At 35.7% G+C, this 24,025-nt stretch overlaps 1 protein-coding gene across 5 annotated transcripts in view; it reads right to left on the bottom strand.

Annotated features, from left to right (window-relative positions):
• Nucleotides 1–23,668, bottom strand: part of TENT2 (terminal nucleotidyltransferase 2) — a 46,066-nt gene extending 22,398 nt beyond the window's left edge. For 2 of the 5 annotated variants that reach the window (XM_070412243.1, XM_070412245.1), the window contains exons 1-9: nt 23,364–23,668; nt 14,449–14,619; nt 14,169–14,246; nt 11,025–11,262; nt 7,914–8,028; nt 7,731–7,822; nt 6,037–6,115; nt 4,345–4,414; nt 315–391 (exon numbers count right to left, since the gene is read on the bottom strand). In XM_070412243.1, the coding sequence (XP_070268344.1) occupies nt 315–391; nt 4,345–4,414; nt 6,037–6,115; nt 7,731–7,822; nt 7,914–8,028; nt 11,025–11,262; nt 14,169–14,246; nt 14,449–14,582 (883 nt within the window). In that variant the 5' untranslated portion in view covers nt 14,583–14,619; nt 23,364–23,668. Of the gene's footprint in view, nt 1–314; nt 392–4,344; nt 4,415–6,036; nt 6,116–6,769; nt 6,881–7,730; nt 7,823–7,913; nt 8,029–11,024; nt 11,263–14,168; nt 14,247–14,448; nt 14,620–23,363 lie in introns of those variants that run through there. The other 3 variants (XM_070412244.1, XM_070412246.1, XM_070412247.1) reach the window with 2 other exon arrangements.
• Between the last annotated feature and the right edge of the window lie 357 nt (nt 23,669–24,025).

Genomic DNA, 24,025 nt, shown 5'->3' with positions numbered 1-24,025 from the left:
TTTCCCAGCTCCATGCTAATAAAAAGAGTACCGCCTCCCTGTGCATTAAACAGTATTCACCATAAATGTATCTTACTTCTAAAGCAGTTACCTTTTTAAAAACTGCTAATTATTAAAATTCATCTTATTGACCTTTAACTTTGGTAGTATATAATTTTAGTGAAGCAATATATTTTACATATAATATAATAAGACATTATACATAAAAACAATTAAAGAGATGTCAGTATTTACTGCAAGCATCTTTAAAAAGGAAAAAAGAATGACAAATAAATGAAAAGCTGATAATTATTTGCAACTAAACAAAAACTTACGATATGCATAAGTTCGGAGAAGGAATGTGTTTCTTATTCCAACAATATTGTTTACATTCAAGTCGAATTCCACACAACTATTTAAAAAAGAAATAGAAAAACTTTAGCTCAGTACAAATTAAATGACCTCACTAGTAAATAAATGTATATCCATAAGTCCAACGATGTAAAAATAGCATGGGCCCAAAGGCCCAAGACCATAAAGTGAAGCACTAAAGAAATAAGAATGAATATGTACTCAGTATATCATTTGAATATGATTTAGTTTTAAAAATATAAAATGAAATTACTGTTGAAAAGATTCGTAATACATTGGTAAGACTCCAATTATCCTTTAACAGAAGAAATTTAAAGCTTTGCAATCCAATCTTTTTCAGACAAAAAGAAAATGTGACCAAAAACATTTCTAGACAAGTTATCCCACTAAGTTATACACTCTCAACTAATTTGAAATTACAGCATCATTTGAGGCCTGCTCCCCGCTGGCAAGTGGACATCCCCCGAGGGCTCCCGGGCTGCCAGAAGGATGTATGATTGCCAGCTTAGGCCCAATCCACCGGGGAGCAGGCCTAAGCCAGCAGGTGGTCATCCCCTGAGGAGTCCCAGACTGCGAGAGGGCACAGGCCAGACTGAGGGACCCCCTCCCCCAGTGCACAAATTTTTGTGCACCGGGCCTCTAGTTAACAATAGAGCAGATGAAGCAGAGGATTAAATCAAAAAGAACCCAAAGTGAGGATAGCAGGAGCCTCTAGGACAACTTCAAGTGTACCAACATTCGTATCATGTGGATGCCAGAAGAAGAGAGCAAGAAATTGAAAACCTATTTGAAAAAATAATGACAGAAAAATTCCCTAACATGAAGGAAAATAGACATACAAGTTCAGGAAGCACAGAGTCCCAAACAAGAAGAACCCAAAGAGGCCCACACCAAAGCACATCATAATTAAAGGGAAAAGGTTAACAAACAGAGAATCTTAAAAGCAGCAAGAGAAAAGCAGTTATTTACGTACGAGGGCGCTCCCATAAGACTGTCAGTTGATTTCTCAACAGTAACTATGCAGGCCAGAAGGGACTGGCAAGAAATATTCTAAGTGATGAAAAGCAAGGACCTACAACCAACATTACTCTACCCAGTAAAGCTATAATTTAGAATTGAAGGACAGATAAAGAGCTTCTCAGACAAGAAAAAGCTAAAGGAGTTCACTACCAAACCAGTATGACATGAAATGTTAAAGGGTCTTCTCTAAGGAGAAGAAAACAAAAAGATAAAAAATATGCACAAAATGGCAATAAATACATCTCTATCAATAATTGAATCTAAAAAACAAAATGAACAAGAACAGAAACAGACTCACAGATAAAAAGAACATTTTGACAATTGCCAGATGAGAGGGGGCTTTGGGGAATGGGTGAAAAGGGTGGAGGGATTAGGAAGTACAAATTGGTTGTTACAGAATAGTCATAGGGATGTAGAGTACAGCATAGGGAATATAGTCAATAAAATTCTAATAACTATGTGTGGTGTCAGATGGATGTGAGTTGTACTGGGGTGATCACTTAGTAAGTTATATAATGTCTAGTCATTGGGGTATACACCTGAAACTAATATAACATATGTCAACAGTAATTGAAAAAAATATTTTTAACATTTTTTTAATTTTTTAAACTTTTAACCCTCTAAAAAAAAAAATTATTCCATGAAAACACTGCTTAAAATAAAAACTTAACAACTTTACTTCCTATAGCTTTTAATCATAAAACTTAAAATCTACCCTTTCAGATTTTCTTGTTTTAGGAAAAGAAATCTTATAATTTTTCAATTATCCATGCATACTGATACAAACAGATAGTATTATTAACAGTTCAGATATCACATACATATTTGGCTTTGGGAAACATGGTAACAATGGTTTTATATTCTTCAATTGTGTTTGTGCAAATCTAACAATGAAACCAGTTTTCACTTCTCTATAACTAGGGTAAAACACATAGATGGACACTAATCTAAAATTAAAAATTTTTCAAAAATATGAATGCTTTAAAAATATTCATAGCAATTGCTTCAACTTCTACTTCTGGAAATACTAAAGTAATCCTTCTTATGGAAAATAATTTATGCACAAAATGCTTATTCTAACAAGTTAATGACAATACATTAATTCAATGAAATACAGAAACTCATTAAAAATGAAGCCAGAAAATATTCAACGATATAAACAGTGTTCATGATATTTGGTTAAGTAAAAACCTATGGGCTCAACTTTAGCTTTAAAAGCTCATGCATTCATTTGCATAGTAAGGGACTGAAAGGTTTACATCAAAACGTTAACATCAGTTATCTTTGGTTGTCAGAAGTGGAGGGTTATTTTTACTAGTTTGTATAGAGAAAAATTATAAAATGGAGTTATTAAAAATAAAAAGTTTGTATAATAATCTTAAATAGAAAAAGAATAGAATTGTTTATATAACCACATATTTTTTTAAAATGTATTTAGCTAATGTTCATTTATGTTTAGTTTTATCTCCCTGTATCTTTGTGCTTTATACTTTATTTCCTTGATAAAAATCAATACAGAGTTATAGAGTGGATGTTTTGATGAATGAAGGGGAAGGTTTGAGACAGGAATACAACTAAAATTTTGTTTAAAATATATATATTTTTTAAATATATATATATTTTAAATATATATTTTTATTTAAATATTTATTTAAAATATATTTTTTATTTATATAAAAAATATATGTGTGTGTATGTATGTGTGTGTGTGTGTATATATATATATATATATATATATATATATATATATTCAGTCCATTCAGATTTTACTCACAGTAGTTATGTTCTATAAAGTCATTGCAAACAGCGAATTAGTGACTACTAAACCATTACTCCTAGGGGAATAAAGTCATGTTTCCACAAGCCTTCAGTCACATTTTCATCAACTGATCAATATGTAACTAATTTCTATGTGCATTTCTGTTTAAAGACACCTTATTTAATAAGTTGTTGATTCACTAACAGTGAACTCACAGCCAAGAGCATTATAACTCATGCCTGAACAAAGCATATCTAACACATGTATTTTGCCCATGAGGACAATCACAGCTTTGTACACAGAAACACTATACATGGGGCCATTTTAAGCAGCAAATCCACTTACAAAAAGCACAAAAAAGTAAAAAACATGGCACTAACTAGACTGTAAAAAGGACAGTTATGAAAGCTGAAACAAGAAGGCAAAATATTGTATTGTTTAACCTCAGCTGGGAATGTGCGCATTGGGTGACTCAAAATTTTCCAAACTTGCACATGTCTATGAATGACCATGAAAGTGGTAAAAGAATTAATTTAGGGGAATGAGGGATTACAAAATAAATTTCATCAAGAAGATTTCGCAAATATGAAATCCATGACTAATGAAGATCAGCTGTGTATATACTTACACTTATATTTCAATGTTATTTTTATAAAACTGAGCTAGAAAAACCTGACTTATCAGAATCCTATCTATTTTTCAGAAAACAACAAATCATTTTTTAATCAAGGAAAGAGTCAACATCTAATATTTACATTTCAGTCAGATATTATCTAAAAGAGTCTAATTCCAATACTCACAAGAAATTCAAAACCCAGGCAGGTAGAATATACAGATTTACAACAACCCCTTTGACACATAAAATTTCATCAATTAAGATATTTTCTTAATACATTAATTACATTTCCAAAAGGCAAGTGATCATTTAAAAAAATCTGAAACATAAATATGCAAACATTCTTTAAATTGGGTAGTCTCAAATATTCAAAATTTGAAGCAGAGTAACTACATACAGTTAACCATGAAAAATTGGTGAGACCATTTTCAAAAATTATTTCTAAGACTTAAGTGAATTTCAAAAACTAATGAAGAAAAAAAAAACTAATGAAGACAAGCTATTACATTATAGTACACATTTCTTAATTATCTACATCAAAAGAATATCTAAAAATTATTTAAAGCAACTGAAAAAAAGGGAATTAGGTAATTATTACCTGACTTTATCCCTGAACTTCACAATTGGCACTTTTGCTCGAATCAGCTGAGGTCTCTCAATGTAGCCAGCTAAAGGATAAAAGATGTCAATATCTGCAAATACTTATCAAATTCATAGTGTACCAATGTATAATTTTTTTAAAATAGTATTTTACTAAGCTAAGATCATTTAAGAAAACATAGTCTTTGAGAAAGAAAGCAAAGAAAGGACATTAAAGAATTCTTCTAAGAATGGAATTTCTAATACCATTTTAAGGGCTTTATATTCAAGTTATTTTCAGAAATATGATCCAATGTTCAACAACATTGATAACGAAGTTCATCAGAGCATTTTAAACATGAAAAATATCTAAGCTAGCAGCAGTGGGATGGCTAAATTCTGGTCCAGCACATGGCAAGATGTTATGGCAGTCATAACATATGTACAGAATCTTAAATGTGGAAATGCTTGCAACATGACACATGGAATGGTGACACATTCAAGTAAGTATGATCTCTAAGGGGAGAAACACATATCTACGTATTTTTTACTCCATCAAAGTTTAAAAGAATTTTTTTTCCTGAGTTCAAAGTAATATATCATTCATTATAGAAATTTGGGGAAATACAGAAATGCATAAATAAGAAACTCTGCAAACTTTCCCAAATGAGCAAGTTCCTAATGTTTTAACTAAAGAAAATGTAACACCTGATTTTTTAAAAACAAAAAATTTCTGTGCCCAGGCTGGCATTGTCCTGTGCACCAAAAAGTTGCCTGTTTGATTCCCAATCAGGGCACGTGCAGGCTCGATCCCAGGTAGGAGGCGTGCAGGAGGCCGCTGATAGATGTTTCGCTCTCTAGTCGATCTTTCTCTCTCCCTCTCCTTCCTCTATCTCTAAGAATCAATAAAAACATTTTTATAAAAAATTTGTTATAATGCTTTATCACCAAAATCATAAAATATATTAAGCTTCAAATAGAATTTATATGTAAGAATTCAGTGAAATTTAGTGAAAAATAAGGACTTAAAAGTTCCAAGTAAAAGTTCTAATATCAACAAAAACCAACTATACTCCTGCAAGTTACTGATTCCATGATCACCAGTCTTCTTAATTATTAAAAGCCATAAAAAGGAAAAGAAAAATTTCATTTGAGTTAGATGATCTCTAAGGTCCCTTCCATATTTAATATTTATCATTCTAATCCTATTAAAAATAACAGTGACCATCAACAATTCTGCTTTCTGTTGGAGTAATTCATTTGGGCTTCATGTTCAGTGATCATATTTTTAAAATCTGATGTCATAAATTCCATGTCACTGCAAAACAGATGAAATTCTCTCCCTCACCTAAATAAGACTTTATCTGCATCACTCTTATGTCTTTATAGATATTTTGCATTACTGCTATTTATAGTCCATGCCTCAGCTTCCCTAACAATCTATAACCTTTTGAGAAAAAGAACTAAAGCTTGTATATCTGAGTTCTCCACTGCATTCAGTGATATTTGTAAGTGAATTTAATGAAGAATTATTGAATAAATGATTACTCTTCTTAATAAAAACTAAAAGGGAATTCATTTGGAAAGAAGGATCCACATAATACCTATCCTGACCAGAAAATAAACAATTCTTACCAGAAAATAAAGTGAGACATTTTAAGTAAACAGTTAATGTCAGATGACATATGAACTTGAGGCATATTCGACTTACAAAGTCTAGTACAGAAGTGTTTATGGACTAAGGTGAGTATGTGCCGTGCTTCAGTCTTCTGATTTACCTGAAAAAAACACTGAAAAGTTAAAAATAAAGTGTTTTTTCATTATCTTTCTTAATTTAGTGTTTTATTTTCTCAATGTATCTCAACAAAGAGAAAGCATATAAAGTATACTTTTCTTTGGAGTTACTTTTCAATATAGACTAAATTGCATCATAGGAAAAGTCAAAGTTTAAGTTGTCTTTCACATCACAATTTCTAAGTCAATTCCTGATTTTAAACCTAATGGAAAATTTTAAAAGAAATATTGAAAGAGACAAAAATGCCAAGTTTTCCTTTAGTATAAATGTACAAAAAGCAATGTTCTTCAAGAAAAATAAACCTAATTTTAACTTTTTATAACATGTTTTATTTCCCCATAATAGATTAAGGATAAGGTTCAAATCTATGGTGTCTCAGTACAAGCTGTGTCATGATTTAGACATGTGACTAAGACTGAAAGGTTAGTGGGATGTGCCTGAGTATAGTATCATTACATGAGAGAAAGTGTTAAAACTCTAGTGTAGTCCACTACATTTATTATTTCTGAGTTTTTTTTAAGTTTCCTTTGTATGACTTCAAAGCCTAAAATAAAGTTTCTTTCCTGAAATAAATCTCTTTCTGATTTGCAGTAACTAGAAGCCAATTTTGTTAGTGGAATAATAGGAATATAGTTAAAATATATATTACCATTCAATAGATTTTTCTTGTCTTTTTAAAGAGGTAGACTATAATGAAGCCTTTTAAATTATACTGAAATTAATTTAATCCTCGATAATTCCGAAAGGATCTCAGCATATTAAAGAGGCTGCTTCAGGTTAGCAATTACTGTTATATTAAGGATACACAAGAGTATTAGTTAAAAGGAAATTCAAATAAACCTAATACTAAATAACAAATTTTAATAGAAATAAAGGAAACAAAACCAAAATATCAGAAGAAATATATCAAAATAGCTTTATTTTAAATTTCAGTGAAACCACTCTTTTTATATTCCCAAATGAGAACTCCAAACCCCATTGCATTTTCAAGGTAGTAAAAAAAAGATTAAAAATAGAACCACTGAAAACTCATATGGAAAGAAAATATATCAAGAAGATAATACTGCTCTAGCTGGTTTGGTCAGTGGATAGAGTGTCAGCCTGTGGACTGAAGGGTCCCAGGTTCCATTCTGGTCAAGGGCTCATGCCTGGGTTGTGGGCTCGATCCCCAGTAGGGAGTGTGCAGAAGGCAGCCAACCAATGATTCCCTCTCATTATTGATGTTTCTATCTCTCTCTCCCTCTACCTTCCTCTCTCTGAAATCAATAAAAAAATATTTTTTTTAAAAAGAAAATACTAACATATGCTCTTCTTTGCTGCATCCTAGGAACATATCTAACCCAATAATTATTCAAAAGAGGCAGAGCTCTTTTGAAAGAGTGAAGCCATCTCACTTTAACAACTTAAAAATGAATTAATGCTAAAATTCCTGTTATGCTTATTGTACAAACACCTTAAGAGAAAAAGTAGGTATTTCTTGGGTTTCCTTTAATTACTATAAACAAAGAATCCAAAGAAGTAATTAAAATAAAACAAATTATTTTCCTCAACGACTTGTGTATAAAATTTCTTAAATGACTTAATATGAGAATAAATGTTTCTTTACTTACTGGTTCGTCTTTAACAACTAGACATAAATCACCATCACTGCTCCGGGTACCAAATCCATTTAAAGAGGACCCAACCAAAAAAAGTCTGCTTTCTAGAGAAACAGAAGAGAATTATAAGGTATTATTTCTAATTTAAAACAGAAATTCATATACAAAATGGGCATGAAAAACAGGGAAACATACGTGGAAATAATAGCTGAATTTCTCTCTGCAGTTGTGCTCTACAAAGTTCTTTCTTCTTTAAATCACTTACTTGCTGCTGACATGCTTCAAATAACTCCAGTATCTGCTGACTCAACTTTAATCCACCAAAAAAAAGTAAGAAGATTTGTTCAGAAATGTATAACTACCCAGAGAGAAGTGTAAAACAATACTACCAACAGTATTTTAAAGATGAATACATATTTTCTCCTTAACACTTTACAATAAAAACTGTTACCTAAATAACAATGGTTACTTAGTAACTGAAATAGTTACTAACTGTTAAAAGGTAAAGTATCACAAGTCACAGAAAAGCATAGTCACAGATAATTCATAATAAGTATAATCCATGGGTCTGCTGACTCCAAACTTTGGTTTTTGGATGGCACATGAGCTAAGAATAGTATTTTTTTGTTTTATTTTGGGGGATATATATATATATAATTATTGATTTCAGATAGAAAGAGAGAGGGAGAAAGAGATAAAACATCAATGATGAGAGAGAATCATTGACTGGCTGCCTCCTGCATGCACCACAATGGGGATCAAGCCCACAACCCGTGCATGTGCCCTGACCAAGAACAGGACATAAAGAAAAACTAGGTTGGGGAAAACACTCTAAATCTATAAGGTCTCATAAAAAATTTACTGAAATATAATAATAAAAGTACATTAAAAAAAGAAAGTAAAAAGACAAACCACAGAATGAGAACATATCTGCAAATCAAATATCTGATAAGGGTCTAGTATTCATAATATATAAAGAAATCTTAAAACTCAAAAAGAGCCCAACCAGTGTGGCTCAGTGGTTGAGCATCGACCCATGAACCAAGAGGTCACTGGTTCGATTCCTGATCAGGGCACATGCCTGGGTTGTGAGCTCAATAAGGGGCATGAAGGAAGCAGCTGATCAATATTTCTCTTTCATCTATATTTCTATCTCCTTATCCCTCTCTCTATAAAACATATTTATAAAAAAACAAAAAGAGAATAAACCCCATTAAAAAATAGGTAAAGGATCTGAATAGGCAGTTCTCCAAAGAAGATAAATATATGGCCAACATGCAAATGAAAAGATCATCAGCCCAACCAATGTGATTCAGTGGTTGAGTGTCAACCCATGCACCAAGAGGTCCACCAGTTTGATTCCCAGTCAGGGCACATGCCCAGGTTTCGGGCTCCATCCCCAATAAGGGGCATGCAGGAGGCAGCCAACCGATGTTTCTCTCTCATTGATGTTTCTATCTCTCTCTCCCTCTCTCTTCCTCTAATATCAATAAAAACATATTTTAATCAAAAACAAAAAATTATCAACATCATTAATCATTAGGAAATAAAAAAAAAATTCAAAAAATTCCAATGAGATATCATTGCACAACCACTTGAATGGCTATATTAAAAAAGATAACAGCAACTGTTGACAAGAAAGTGGAGAAACTGGAAAGCTCATCCACTGCTAGTGGGAATGTAAAATGGTGCAATCACTTCAGAAAACACTTTGTCAGTTCCTCAGAAAGTTATAAATAATTTCCATATAACCCAGCAATTTCACTTCTAGGTATTTACTCAAGAGAAATGAAAATACGTCCACACAAAAACCTGTACACAGATTTTCATAGCAACATTATTCAGAATAGCTTAAAAATGAAAACAGATCAAAAATCCATCAACTGAGGATTGCATAAATAAAATATGATATATCTATACAATGGATTATTATTCAGCTACAAAAAAGAATAAAGAACTGATACATGCTGTGTGACCTGGATGAACCTTGAAAACATGCTAAGTTAAAGAAGCAGAACCAGATATAGTATGATTCCATTTATATGGAATTTCCAGAACAGGCAAATCCACAGAGATTTAAAAAAAAAAAAAAAACAAAAAACTTGACTAGTGGTTGCCAGGGGCTAAAGGGAGGGGACTACTACTGGAATACATGATTTCTTTTGGGGGTGATGAAAATGTACTATCTAGTGGTGATGGTTTCATAACTCTGTGAATATACTAAAAAGCAATGAATCATACACTTAAAGTTTAAAGAGTGAATTTTATGTACAACTTTATCTCAATTGTACATAAAAGAATTAATACAAAGTAGCACAACTAAGGAATGAAGCAAGTGTTCCTTTTTTGATTCAACATTTTCTGTACTCTTACTATGTTCCAGGCTATGCTGGTTGCTAGAAACCCAAGATGAATAATACAAAGTCACTATACTCTCTTCAGGCTCATTCTCCTTAGTATACAAATGTCGTATTTTTCAAGAGTGAAGCAGCTTTTAAAATGCAAAAACAGCAAATATAAGCCATAGGCAATCCAAGAGAATGCAGATAGTGTCATTTTCTAAGAATTATTTAAATAGCTTAATTCTATTTATTTGAAATGTGTGGTTTTTTTTGTTTTTTAAATATATTTTATTGATTTTTTACAGAGAGGAAGGGAGAGAGATAGAGAGTCAGAAACATCGATGAGAGAGAAACATCGATCAGCCGCCTCCTGCACATCCCCCACCGGGAATGTGCCCGCAACCCAGGTACATGCCCTTGACCAGAATCGAACCTGGGATCCTTGAGTCCGAAGGCCAACTCTCTATCCACTGAGCCAAACCGGTTTTGGCAGAAATGTGTGTTTTTTACAAATAATGTTTCTAAAAAATCTTTCTTGATTTGAATGTATTATTTCCTATTACTCCTGGATTCTCTATATTTGACATTCAAAAACCTCACGACAAACACAAATATCCCAAAAGAACATGCTTTTTAATACTTTATTAAAATATCCATATGAAAACTTGTTTTTTTGTCAATAAGTAACAACAGAGTTCTCTAAACTAAGAACTCAAATGATTTGGCTCTAATCACAGATTCTTATGAAATAGAGAATCGCTCATTTCCTAATATGAAATTTGCATTTCCAATAAAAAAAAAAGCAAAGTGTCAAATTTCAACAGAAAACTCTGTTGAACAGTACTTTAAACAGTGCAAAAAAAGGCATGTTCTACTCAATCCAAGACAATAGATATTTTTTATACTTTTACTACATTATTTATAATCACTTCCCAAAATGTAAAACTAAAATCTATATAATTACCTTATCTTTGGCCTCAGGCAGTGTGATTTCTCTAGGTTCTAAAATCGGTATTTCTCGAAAAGGTGGAACACATCTGACTATATCTGGTACATAGTTTGTATGAAACAACGGAGGCATTGAGTATCTTCTATCACCTGATAAAGGCACTAGGTGGTTAAGTACAGTTGGCTCTTGGTGGGGTGAATGGAAACGTTGCCGTTTACCGTCAAGAGGAAGGTTTTTTTCATCGCTTAATCTCCTGAAAACAAGCAATATACCTTACTAATTACAGGTATAACTTTCTGATAACAAATAGAAAACAATTAAGAATATAAAAATAACATGACAATATTGACTTTTTCAGCAAGTCCACAATATTAGCTCTATGTGAATCTTAAAATATCCATCTTCAGCACAAAAGATGCAATAAACACCTTATGGGAAAAATACGTATAAAAAAACAAACTACATATATAGGGTGTCCCCAAAAAATGTATACACACACTTTGAATAATTATAAAGGCAGTGTTTATTAAAATACATTTCATTTTCAAAATTGAGCTATCAGCTGTTAAAGTATGTATACATTTTTGAGGGGACAGCCTGTATACAAAGGTTAGTCTCCTACTTTTGAACTGCCCCAATATTTCATCTCAGGAGTGAAAACTTTGTAGGAAAGTTTCTACTAGTATTTATAGAACCACTAACAACAAAAGATCCAAACTCTAACATGAAGAGAATAAATTAAGTGAACTGAGTGCTATAAATTTTAAAAAGGCTCTTTGAGTCCACCTATGTTCTTACTCATCAGTAGGAAAAACTAAATTAAAAGATACTTTTTTAAAAAAGCCATAAAGACACTGAACAAGAAAATTTGAAAATGATCGACATTTTAGATAACAGTGCTAGGATATTACTGTTAAATTTCTTGGATGTGAACAATGTATTTTTGGTTATTTAGGAGAATATCCTTGTTTTTAGGAGGAATGAACTGATATGTATTGGGGTAAAGTGAAATGATGTCAACAACTTATTTACATATGGTTCAGGAAAAAAATGTGGTTATAGGGAAAGAAAGAGGCAGAAATAATAAACAATATAGCAAAACTTTAATTGGTGAATTTAGGTTAATAGAATACAGGTGTCCATTTGTTACTCTTTTTTAAAAATGTTTTTTTATTGATTTCAGAGAGGAAGGGAAAGGGAGAAAGATAGGAATATCAATGATGAAAGAGAATCATTAATCGGCTGCCTTCTGCACACCCCCTACTGGGGATCGAGCCCATAACCCAGGCATATCCCCTGACCAGGAATCAAACTGGTTACTTCGTTTCCTGGGTCGACGCTCAACTACTGAGACACACCTGACTGGGCCATTTATTCTTTAAATTTTCCTGGAGGCTTAAAAATTTTCAAAATAAAAGGCAAGGAAAAAATCATTAGAAAGTATTTATTGTAAAATAAAGGAATTTACTTCATTGATATATTAAGTTGTTCATATAGATAATACTTTATGCCATAGGAAATGGTCCTATTCCTTTTAAGCTCTAAAATTCTACCAGTCATAGAAACCTGAAGGTTTTTATTGTAATACTCCTTTGGGATTATCCCAATTCTCCTTGACAGACCTGGAACTCCTATACCTGTTCACTAAAAGTGAACAGTGCTAAAAACGTAAGAAATATATTTAATATTTTTTAAACATTAAAAGTAATTTAGAGCAGCGGTTGCCAACCTTTTAGACCTCACGGACCACCGGTTGGCGACCACTGATTTAGAGCTTTATATTTTAAATATCTTCTATTGAGAATGCCAATTTAGTTTTTAAAATATGTGTAACTATGAATTAATGGAATTTATTTTCATTCATGATTCACAAATTGGCTATCAAGGCAAATTTCCAAAAATTAAAAATCTGAATAAAGTCAGTACTTTTAGCATCATTATATAGCTTTCCACATGACAACTTTGAAGAACAACTCAGTGCTGCTAAGCAAAGGATCTAGAGCCAGACCTCCTGGGTTCATACCAGTTATTCCAATCTTATTTGAATAACTAATTGCTTAACTTCTGTATGCTTCAGCTTTCTCCTAAACAGAAGAGGTATAATAGTACCTATTTCATAAAGTGCTGTGAAATTTAATCAAATTATTATTTGTAAAGTCCTTAGAACAATGCCTACTACATAATGTAATCAGTAATTCTTAGGTAGTGTTGTTTTTACCTGGACACAAAAATTATAACATATTTTATATGTTTTAAATAGCAATGTCTTTTAAATATTGCCAAATCATATTTTTATAATCTACCTCTAAATCTCTATTATAATTACATTGATACATTAATCTCATTTAATCAAACTGGCTAAAATTAATTGGCTTGAACTTCTCTATAGAAAGCTTTATGTCATGTCGAAATTTTCATTATAATAACATTTATCATAGAACCTTACCTGTATAAGATTTAGATAAGCCAAACAGTAGTAAACTTTTGAAATAAGGTGTTATGGGCTGAATTGTGTCTCCTTCAAAACTCAGATATTTAAGCCCCAACCCCCAATATCTCAAAATGTGACTGTATTTGGACACAGAACCTTTAAAGAAGTTAAAATGAGTCATTAGGGTAGGTCCTAATCCAATAAGACTAATGTCCTTAGAAGAAGAGATTAGAACACAGAAAACACGGACACAGGGATGACCATGGGAGGACACAGAGAGAAGGCAGCCATCCTCACGCCAAGAAGGAAAGCCTCAGACTAAGCCAAACCTGCCAACACCTCGATCTTGGAATTCTAGCCTCCAGAATTATGAGAAAATAAATTTCTGTTGTTTAAGCCACCCAGTCTTATACTTTGTTATGGCAGCCCTCGCATATAATACAGAAAGCCATCTGATTTAGTTAAAAATCTCAATTAAAAGTAGTTTTCTGAAGAAATATAGCTTCATACCATGTAAAACTTATGACAGAAATAATTCAACGAAGGATCCCTAAAATTCTTTAAATACTATACAGAAGTTTTAACATTCTGTGACAGGACTGATCACACTGATCCCGGGGGGGGGGGAATTTAGGGCATATTGTCCATACAATTTTAATAAAATGTACATTATTACACAGTTCTAAGAAATGCAAAGTTTTCTTTTAAAATAATTAAGATATACTTACTTCCTTCCTCGAAATAATGGGGAAATTGGACTGACATTTCCATATGTCAACTGCTGTAATGACACAGCTCTAGATAAGCTACCAAAAACAAAAAACAGTAGTAATAAACATTTTGTTCCTTAAAAAACAATTTCAGAAAAAATAAATTATTTCATTGATCAAAAGATAACAAGTCATAATGACATTTTGTCTAATTTCAAATGTTTCATATAAAAAGGGTTCGCATCAAGTAGAAAACATAATTTACAAATGATATGGGCCAAAATATTACCATACTTACTCTGCATTCTGAAAGTTGAACTGTGCATCTATAAGCTGCTGGTGTGAATAAAGAGTTGGTGATAGGGCAAAGAAGTTATGTTGTTGATGGTTTGGAGTGAAAGGTGGGCGACCCAAAATTGAGTTTGGGAACATGCTCTTGTTCACTAAAAGTGAACATGTATTCTTCCACCTAGAATAGTTTTAAAAGGCAAATTATTATAGCTTAAAGTTATTGAACTCTTTCATAACTAGTATCCACTATTTAAAACAATTAGTACCAAGTTTTAAATTTCATTTGCAAACTTATTTTTAAAAGTTTAACAGATCTCTTAAATTATATTATAGGTAACAAAAAACTTACTAATTAATTTTAAATCTACATTATCCATAGAATTATTCAAATGACAGTACAATATATGTTTCAAATTTTCTGATGTATCCTAATAAATTTACCCTAATATCAATAAATATTTTAGAAATCAAGTTATTACCACATACTCTAATAAAAAGAAACTACCTAAGGAAAACATTTAGTGAAACTCTAGATTCTTATAATTATTCCCAATATAACTTATGTAAAGGTATAAGCCATCATGCAACAACCTGACTCCTATGACTGAGATATTATAGATCTGATTAAACAAGGGAAGGAATTTGCACTGCCTAATAACTATTTATAAAACTGTGAGATTTTCTTTAAAGTCTAAATAGCGTATATAAAGGACTTCCAATATAAGAGGGCTTGTTCCACAAGAATAAGGAAAACGTATATACAAAGAAATCAGAACCTTTCACTGACCAAGGCAGGACTAGATACTTATTTTTTTGCAATGAATGATCCCGAGGCTGCAAACTTACAAAGTGTAGGGTATGGTAACAAACTCAAAATAAGTATTAAGTGAAGTCTATAAAGTGAAAAGAATCCTCAGCCCACCTTCCTAAAGCAGGAAATTAGAAAACTCATCTATAGAATAACTGAGAAAGAAAAGAGACACATATAAAATAATAACCAGAAAACCTATATAACATAGTAACAGTTTTCCACCAAAGAGAAATTAAGCCAGCTAGCAAATATAATGAAGCCTACTACTGAATTGCCCACCATCCCCACAGAGCTTCTAATTAGATTTCTAATAGCTCTCACTTAAAGTAGACATCATGGACTGTCAGAAAGAAAAAAAAATCTGAGAATAAACAGAAATAATACCAAGAACAAATGAAAACTCAATTAAAAACAAAACAAAAAACAAGTAATGAAAAAAACATTGCACATACAAAACAAGAGTATACTGCTTAAAAACAGAAAGGGCTCTTGAAAATTACAAAACTGAAAGCCAAAATTCCAACAGAGAATTAAAATATTGGGGAAACCTCTTAGAAGGAACAAAGAGGAAAAACTGATGCGGGCAGAAGGGAAGCAGGAAATAGTAGAGAAAATAGAAGAGAATCAAACTATGTGGGGTCCAACATCCAACATAACAGAAGCTCCAGGAAAAACAGAGAAATTACCAAGTAAGTAAAAAAGAAAATTTCCAATTCTGAAGAACATCAATCCTTACATTAAAGGACCCAATGAGTACAAAGCACAGTTTAAAAAAAGAAATGAATATCAAGGCATACTATGGTGAAATTTCAGAATATCAGGAAAAAGAAGCTCATAAAATGTTACAGCGAAAAATGTTATAAACAAAGGGCTGGTAATCAAAATGGCTTTAAAGCAACAGTAGAAACCACAAGACAATGAAGTCAATGCCTTCAAATTTCTGAAGAAAATGCTCTCAAGCTATAATTTTATACCCAGCTACACTACCAATGCAAGGGAAAATAAAAACATGTTTAGACATGGAAGGTATCAAAAAAGAAAACCTGGGAATTAAGAAAAAGAAGGTCCAACACAGGGCAGAGACAAAGTAAATTACCCAGGATGATGGTAAAGGGAAGCTTACAGCTTAAATTAGAGCAGGACAGAGGGCTTCAAGATATCCAAGGAGAAAAAAAAAGTTAACTTATAGGTTACCTAATGTATCTGACCATAGAGAGCAATTCTTCTGGAAGAGCAGAAATAATTACAGGAAAAGAAAAGCAGCAAGTTCAAAATAAATTACTAAACTACAGAAAAAACACACTCAAAGGGTTATATAAAAAAGTAAATATAATTAGTTAACCTACTTGGTTCTTACAATAAGACAAACATTGAAAACACAGAAAAATATACTTATATCACTTACTACATATTATATTTAAAGATCACATATAGTCACATATTATTATACAATATACATCACAATTTATGGTGAGAGAGAGTACAGAAAGGTACTAAATCTTCATTTTCAGCAGATGTCAATCCAAAGAATGAGCTATAAAAGTTTTTTAGAACATAAGAAAAGAACACTTAAGAGATTGGATAGGAGACCAAGATGGCGGCGTAGGTAAACACCGGAGACCGCTGCCGCAAACAACCATTTCAAAAATACAACTAAAAGACGGAACGGACATCACCCAGAACCACAGGAAGGCTGGCTGAAGAGAGACTCTACAACTAGAAGGAAAGAGAACAGCAAATCGAGGCTCAGAGGCGGCGCAGTGTGGAAAATACAAAGGTACCGAGGTGCGCGCGAAAGCGGGCTGGTGGCTGAGGGCGCGGTTGTCGTTTTCGGTCGGGAGTGAGTCTCAGACTCTGGGCTCCGGATCCGGGCGAGTCTCTAGGGACCCAGACTCAAACGGGAGAAGCGGGATTATCCGGCATCAGTTGGAACCTGAGGGCAGCTTTCTCTCCGAGGTTTGCAGCGGCTGCCGGGGTTCTGAGAAGCAGAGCCTCTGGGAACGGGACTGAGCGCGGCCATAACTGCTCCCTCCGCCCGCCCTGTTGATCCCGCCCCGCCCAAACCCTGCGCACAGCCATTTGCCGATCGCCTCAGGCAAAGGCTGGATTAGCGCCTCCCCAGAAGGCAGACGTTTTCCATACAGCTGATTCCTATAGCCAGTCGGCCTGGTGGTCAAATCCCTCTAGTGTTAACTACAACAATTAAGGCTTGGCTAGAACAAGACTGTGCACAGAGACCACAAAGGGGTGCACCAAGAAAGCATAAAAGATGCGGAGACAAAAAAACATGACAGAAATGGAGGATATGGAGCTAAGAATCGCAATTTTGAGGGCTTGCCATAAATTTGTGCAGAGCCTCACGAAAACTAATGAGACCCTCGATGCTACGATAAAGAAATTAGAAAGTAAGCATACACGGACTGAAATAAAGAATATTATACCCAATAGCAGACCAGAGGAGCACAAGAATCAAAACAAAGATTTGACAAAAAACACCCAATTGGAAAAGCAAAATGAAAAAAGAATCCGAAAATACGAAGATAGTGTAAGGAGCCTCTGGGACAGCTTTAAGCGGTCTAATATCAGAATTATTGGAGTGCCAGAAGATGAGAGACAGCAAGATATTGAAAACCTATTTCAAGAAATAATGGCAGAAAACTTCCCCCATCTGGAGAAAGAAATGGACTTACAGGTCCAAGAAGCGCAGAGAACCCCAAACAAAAGGAATCCAAAGAGGACCACACCAAGACACATCATCATTAAAATGCCAAGAGCAAAAGACAAAGAGAAAATCTTAAAAGCAGCAAGAGAAAGAGGCTCAATTACCTACAAGGGAATACCCATACGACTGTCAGCTGATTTCTCAACAGAAACTTTGCAGGCCAGAAGGGAATGGCAAGAAATATTCAAAGTGCTGAATACCAAGAACCTACAACCAAGATTACTTTATCCAGCAAAGCTATCATTCAGAATTGAAGGTCAGATAAAGAGCTTCACAGATAAGGAAAAGCTAAAGGAGTTCATCACCGCCAAACCAGTATTATATGAAATGCTGAAAGGTATCCTTTAAGAAGAGGAAGAAGAAGAAAAAGGTAAAGATACAAATTATGAACAACAAACATGCATCTATCAACAAATGAATCTAAGAATCAAGTGAATAAATAACCTGATGTACAGAATGAACTGGTGATTATAATAGAATCAGGGACATAGAAAGGGAATAGAATGACTATTCTTGGGGGGAAAAGGGGTGTGGGAGATGCGGGAAGTGACTGGACAAAAATCATGCACCTATGGATGAACACAGTGGGTGGGGAGTGAGGGTGGAGGGTGGGGTGGGAGCTGGAAGGAGGGGAGTTATGGGGGGAAAAAAGAGGAACAAATGTAATAATCTGAACAATAAAGATTTAATTAAAAAAAAAAAAAAGAACACTTAAGCAGCTACAAAAAAATGTTAGTTGCCTCTGGGGTTTGATACCAGATGGTTGGAAAAACTGGTGCAGAAGACAACAGAAGAGAAAAAGAGAATGATCTGCAAAAAAATAAATCGCTCATACAAACTTTATCCCCTTTTTTTTTTAATTCTGAAAGATTAAAATTCCCCAAACTGGCCACATATAGTGAAATTTACCAGTCCAGATTCAAAAAGATTTTGTTTTTTGCTTTTATATCTTCACCCAAGGATATATTTTTTTAATTGATTTCAGAGAAACATTACTTCGAGAGAGAAACATGGATGTGCCATCTCTGGCATGCATCCCAACTGGGGATCAACCCAAAAGCTAGGTTTATGTGCCCCAGTGGGGAATAGAACCTGCAGCCTTTTGGTGCATGGGATGACACTCCAACCAACTGAGCCATCTGGCAAGGGCAGGTTCAAACAGATTTTGAGTAAGAGTCTCTGACCACCATCAGATATCATCCCAAGTGGCTGACTCTCATCTGAACCAAAGGCAAATGTTACCTCCAGAAAATAAGTTTGTCAACTTCCTTCAGCAGGCCTTTATCTGTTACAGATTTTTTTAAAAAACAATCCTATAAAATCTACCACCCTGTACTGATTTTAACTCAAAGGAAATGGAAAATATCTTGAACCAAACAGGATTCCAGAGAATCCTTTATTAAAAGTACACTCAATAATCATAGAATGTCAGATTCCAGACTGGCAGCTAATGTCTTGTTCTAGACCAGCAGTTCTCAGCCTGTGGGTCGCAACCCCTTCGGGGGTCGAAGACCCCTGTCGCCTAAGACCATCGGAAAAGACATATATAATTACATACTGTTTTTGTGATTAATCACTATGCTTTAATTATGTTCAATTTGTAACAATGAAATTGGGGGTCACCACAACATGAGGAACTGTATTAAGGGGTCGAGGCATTAGGAAGGTTGAGAACCACTGTTCTAGACCCTTTGCCCACGTTCATACTTTCTTGGCCTTCTTTATTCTGCTTCCCTGACCCAAATCCCCATAAGACATAATTCCTATTTCATATGATTCCTGAGAAAATGACATTAAATACAAGTCATTACAGTAATGAATTTTGCTTGATATTTCATTTTGTTAGAAAATAGATACTATCGATATGATCAACAAGGGATGGAAACTGTATTCAGAAAAACTAGAATTAAAAAGTTTTATTTTCAAATTTATTTAAATCAGTTCAGCTCAGCCAGTGTGGCTCAGAGGTTGAACGTGGAACTATGAACCAGCAGGTCAGGGGACATGCCCAGGTTTTGGGCTTAATTCCCAGTGGGGAGCATGCCGGAAGCAGCCAATCAATGATTCTCTCTCATCATTGATGTTTCTATCTCTCTTTCCTCTCTTCCTCCCTAAAATCAATAAAAAACTATATTTTAAAAAATCAGTTCATAATTAAAATTCTAAAACACTTTGTTCATACCTATAAATAATATAAGGCTGGGCAAAAGTAGGTTTACGGTTGTGAATGCGTAAATGTTTATTCTTGTATTGGAGGCCTGCTGCACGAAATTCGTGCGGGGTGGGGGGGTCCCATCAACCTGGCCTGCAATGACACCAACGTCCCTCACCCCGGCCTCTGGCCCGAGGCCCCTCCCCTCCCTCCCTGCGGCTGGGGCACGGACTCTGGGTTCATGTCGCTATCCATGTCGCTAGCGAAGGGGGGGCAAGGTGAGCCCAGTGTCACGCTGAGTCCTCGGGCCAGAAGCCTCTCCCCTCCTACCATGGGGCGGGGACGCTGGGCTTGCGTTCCACCAGCATCCCGCCCGGCCACTATGAGCGCCACCATCTTTGTGGAGAGTGATGGTTAATTTGCATAGTACTCTTATTAGATTATTTATTAATTATTGTACTATTTTCCATATGAACTGTAAATCTACTTTTGCCCACCCTGTCTGTTTTTCTTCCAGACCCAAATAAAGTCCTATACCTATGCATACAGATTTGAAGATCAGAAGTGACTTAATATCCCAGAACTCACCTATTCCTATACCATTATAAGGTCAGACCCAAACTAAGAATAAGTCAAAAGATGTCTTATGGCCCAGAAGTACTCTACAAAACTAATGACCAAATTATCCAAGGCTTAAAAGCTTACAATGATTCCATAGCCAAAAGTTTACTTTGGGGTAAATACTGAGTTCGACCTGTCCCAAATTCCCAGAAAAACCACTGAAGTTTTTGGAGTCCCTCCATAACAAAATACTTGTCAGGTTCCCCTCAGTATGAATCTTGGCCTTCAAGTCTGGCTCTTACCAAGTCAGCCCACAAAGTAAAGAGGAACATTCCTAGGGAATGTAACCAGTGGCATTCAACACTCCCCAACATTAGTATCCTGCATGACCACCTAGAAATCAGGAAGTAAACCAAAAGCCCATGAATTTCAATTCCTCTTTCTAACATTTTTTCTAATACATTTCAACTCTGATTTTTATGAAGATAAAAATGTCACCAAAATAATAAATAATCTATCCTAAACAATATAAGGGATAATTTTTTAAACAGAATAGTTTCAGCAAAACTATTATGACACCAGAATTAAGGAAATCACCACAGAATTTGAAATCTTTTTCTTTATATTCTGAATAAAGGCTTCACTAAGTAGATAATCATCTATATAAAACACTACTTCACATTAACTGTAGTAGCAGGTATAAGAAATTTTATAATAAATAAAATCCAGATATTGGTGGTATCCCATTTTTCTTAGCTTGAAAATTAAAATTTCTCCATCAGTACTTGACTATAAAACAGAATAACCTCAGTAAGTTTTGAACTGTTTTAAAACCACTGCATTGGTTCTGGCCTTAAGGAATCTTAAGGATTGCTTCTTGAATAAGGTTGAACCAATGGGAAACTATACAGGTTTATTTGTAAATAATCATACCTGAGACAAGCTGTACAAGATTACAAAGTAATTCCTAGCGCTATATAGTATTTGATCCTGTACCTTACAACCTGGAATTTGTCCTAAACTTGACCTCTCCTCCAAGGAATTAGAGAACACCTAAGGTTAACTAATTCCATCATCAGGATTCCTTGGAAAGCAGAATTTACCTGGTATAATAACCAGAACTGTAGTGGCTAAATCAAACTATCTGTCCACTTTGCCTAAATGCCTTTGATCCATCCCCTAAACCAGGGGCCCTCAAACTACGGCCCACGGGCCACATGCAAATACAAATATTGTATTTGTTCCCATTTTGTCTTTTTACTTCAAAATAAGATATGTGCAGTGTGCATAGGAATTTGTTCAGTTTTTTTTTTTAACTATAGTCTGGCCCTCCAACAGTCTGAGGGACAGTGAACTGGCCCTCTGTTTAAAAAGTTTGAGGACCCCTGCCCTAAACTCATTTCTTTTCTCCACAATGCAAAAGTCTAGTCCCTAAATCCTGTTCACGCACTGTCAAAACCGCCTGCAGGTTTCGAAAACGACACTCATTTTTTTTTAAATATATTTTATTGATTTTTTACAGAGAGAAAGGGAGAGGGATAGAAAGTTAGAAACATTGATGAGAGAGAAACACCGATCAGCTGCCTCCTGCACACCCCCTACTGGGAATGTGCCCGCAACCAAGGCACATGCCCCTGACCGGAATCGAACCCGGGACCCTTCAGACCGCAGGCCGACACTCTATCCACTGAGCCAAACTAGCTAGGGCACGACACTCATTTTTATTAAGAATTTGATTCCGCCGAAACCGGTTTGGCTCGGTGGATAGAGCGTCCGCCTGTGGACTGAAAGGTCCCAGGTTCGATTCCGGTCAAGGGCATGTGCATGGGTTGCGGGCACATCCCCAGTGGGGGGTGTGCAGGAGGCAGCTGATCTATGTTTCTCTCTCATTGATGTTTCTAACTCTCTATCTCTCTCCCTTCCCCTCTGTAAAAAATCAATAAAATATATTTTTAAATAAAAAATAATAACAAATCATACAATATGATGGCATTTACAAAAAAAATAGCATGTTACCTATAATACAAACACACAAACTTAAGTGTTCAGTTAAGGTTCTCTTTCCTCACAAAATCATATAGACTGCACATCTGCCAACGAGTTGCCAAGGAAGCTTGAGTTTTTACAGTTTCTGTTTCTCTGTTGTTCACCCTATTGGTATACGATAACTAAAACAACTATTTGAAACAAAAGGCTGAGAGAGCTGAAACCAGACAGGTTACTCCGTAATCCGGAAGCTGTGAGAAACATAAACCCCTTGTATTCTGGCCTAGGAAGAGAGACTGAAGAGCCCATCTACAAAGGCTGACCAGGAAAAGAAGGGCAACGACCTGACAGTCCTACTCTGTGCACTGTCCCTACAGTGAAGCTAGGGCAACGCCATGCCCATTTAAACCAGCCTCTGACACACCGCGCAGGGACCCCAAAACACTCTTCCTCTTTTGGTCCTAGGCTGAGGGCAGGCACGAGGAAGAGAAACGAGGGGGCGGGGGGGAGTAAACGGTCCAAAGATTCTTCAAAAGGCACAGTTCCATGGGGCCTCCTACAAGCCTGGGAAGAGAGACCGCCGGAATCTCCCACGCAAAACAAAACCGTAGTTTCCAAAAAGTTCCCCGCGCCCCGCCCTCCGCGCCTAGGCCTGCAGGGCGCGTCCCGCTCCGAAACCCTCCAACTCACAGGTGTCCTTGGGGCAGGGCCTATCGGCACTGCCCGCCCAGGAGCTCCACGGCCGGAGCGGCGGCGGCCCACGCGCCCGGTGGTAGCTTTCGCCGGAGCCGAGAGGCAGCGGCCCGCGGAGTGGCGAGGCCTGGCTCCGAACGCGGATTGCGTTCTACACCCGAACTCGGCGGCCGGGGCGGAGAGACGCGAGGAAAGGCAGGGCCGGCAAGGGTGTGGGAGGTTGAGGGCGGTGGCTAGAGGCGGAAGACCGAAAAGTCGCCCCAAAAGCGGCGTAGAAAGCCCATTCGGAAACACCCGGAAGACCGCCGTGACCCCGGATGGGAAGAGCGGGGAAGTCACACTTCCGGCAACACCCCCGCCCCTCCTGCGAGCGCTGTGCTAGAAAGCGCATGCGCACGACCGCTAGGTCCCGGGTTGGCGGGAGATGGGGCTCAGCGCCAGGGTTGGGGGGAAGCGCTAGGACTACCCTGAGGCTGGAGACCTAAGCCATCAGCGGAGGGCCGCCTGCCCAGGCCCACGCACTGCAGTTCTCGCTCTGGTAAACATTTTTTACTGGTCCTTCGTGTCTCAGCGGGGTGACTCCTCCCCAGAGAAGCTTTTCCTGACCCAGTTTTCCCTCTTCTGCACCCATCTGTATTAAGCTTTTTTTGTCTTTTTAT

Source organism: Myotis yumanensis, unplaced genomic scaffold (assembly GCF_028538775.1).
Source record: "Myotis yumanensis isolate MYYU_CA2020_CCGP unplaced genomic scaffold, mMyoYum1.0.hap1 SCAF_4, whole genome shotgun sequence".
Taxonomy (NCBI): domain Eukaryota; kingdom Metazoa; phylum Chordata; class Mammalia; order Chiroptera; family Vespertilionidae; genus Myotis; species Myotis yumanensis.
The sequence above is the reverse complement of the archived record's forward strand: the minus strand, read 5'-3'. Positions and strand labels throughout refer to the sequence as shown.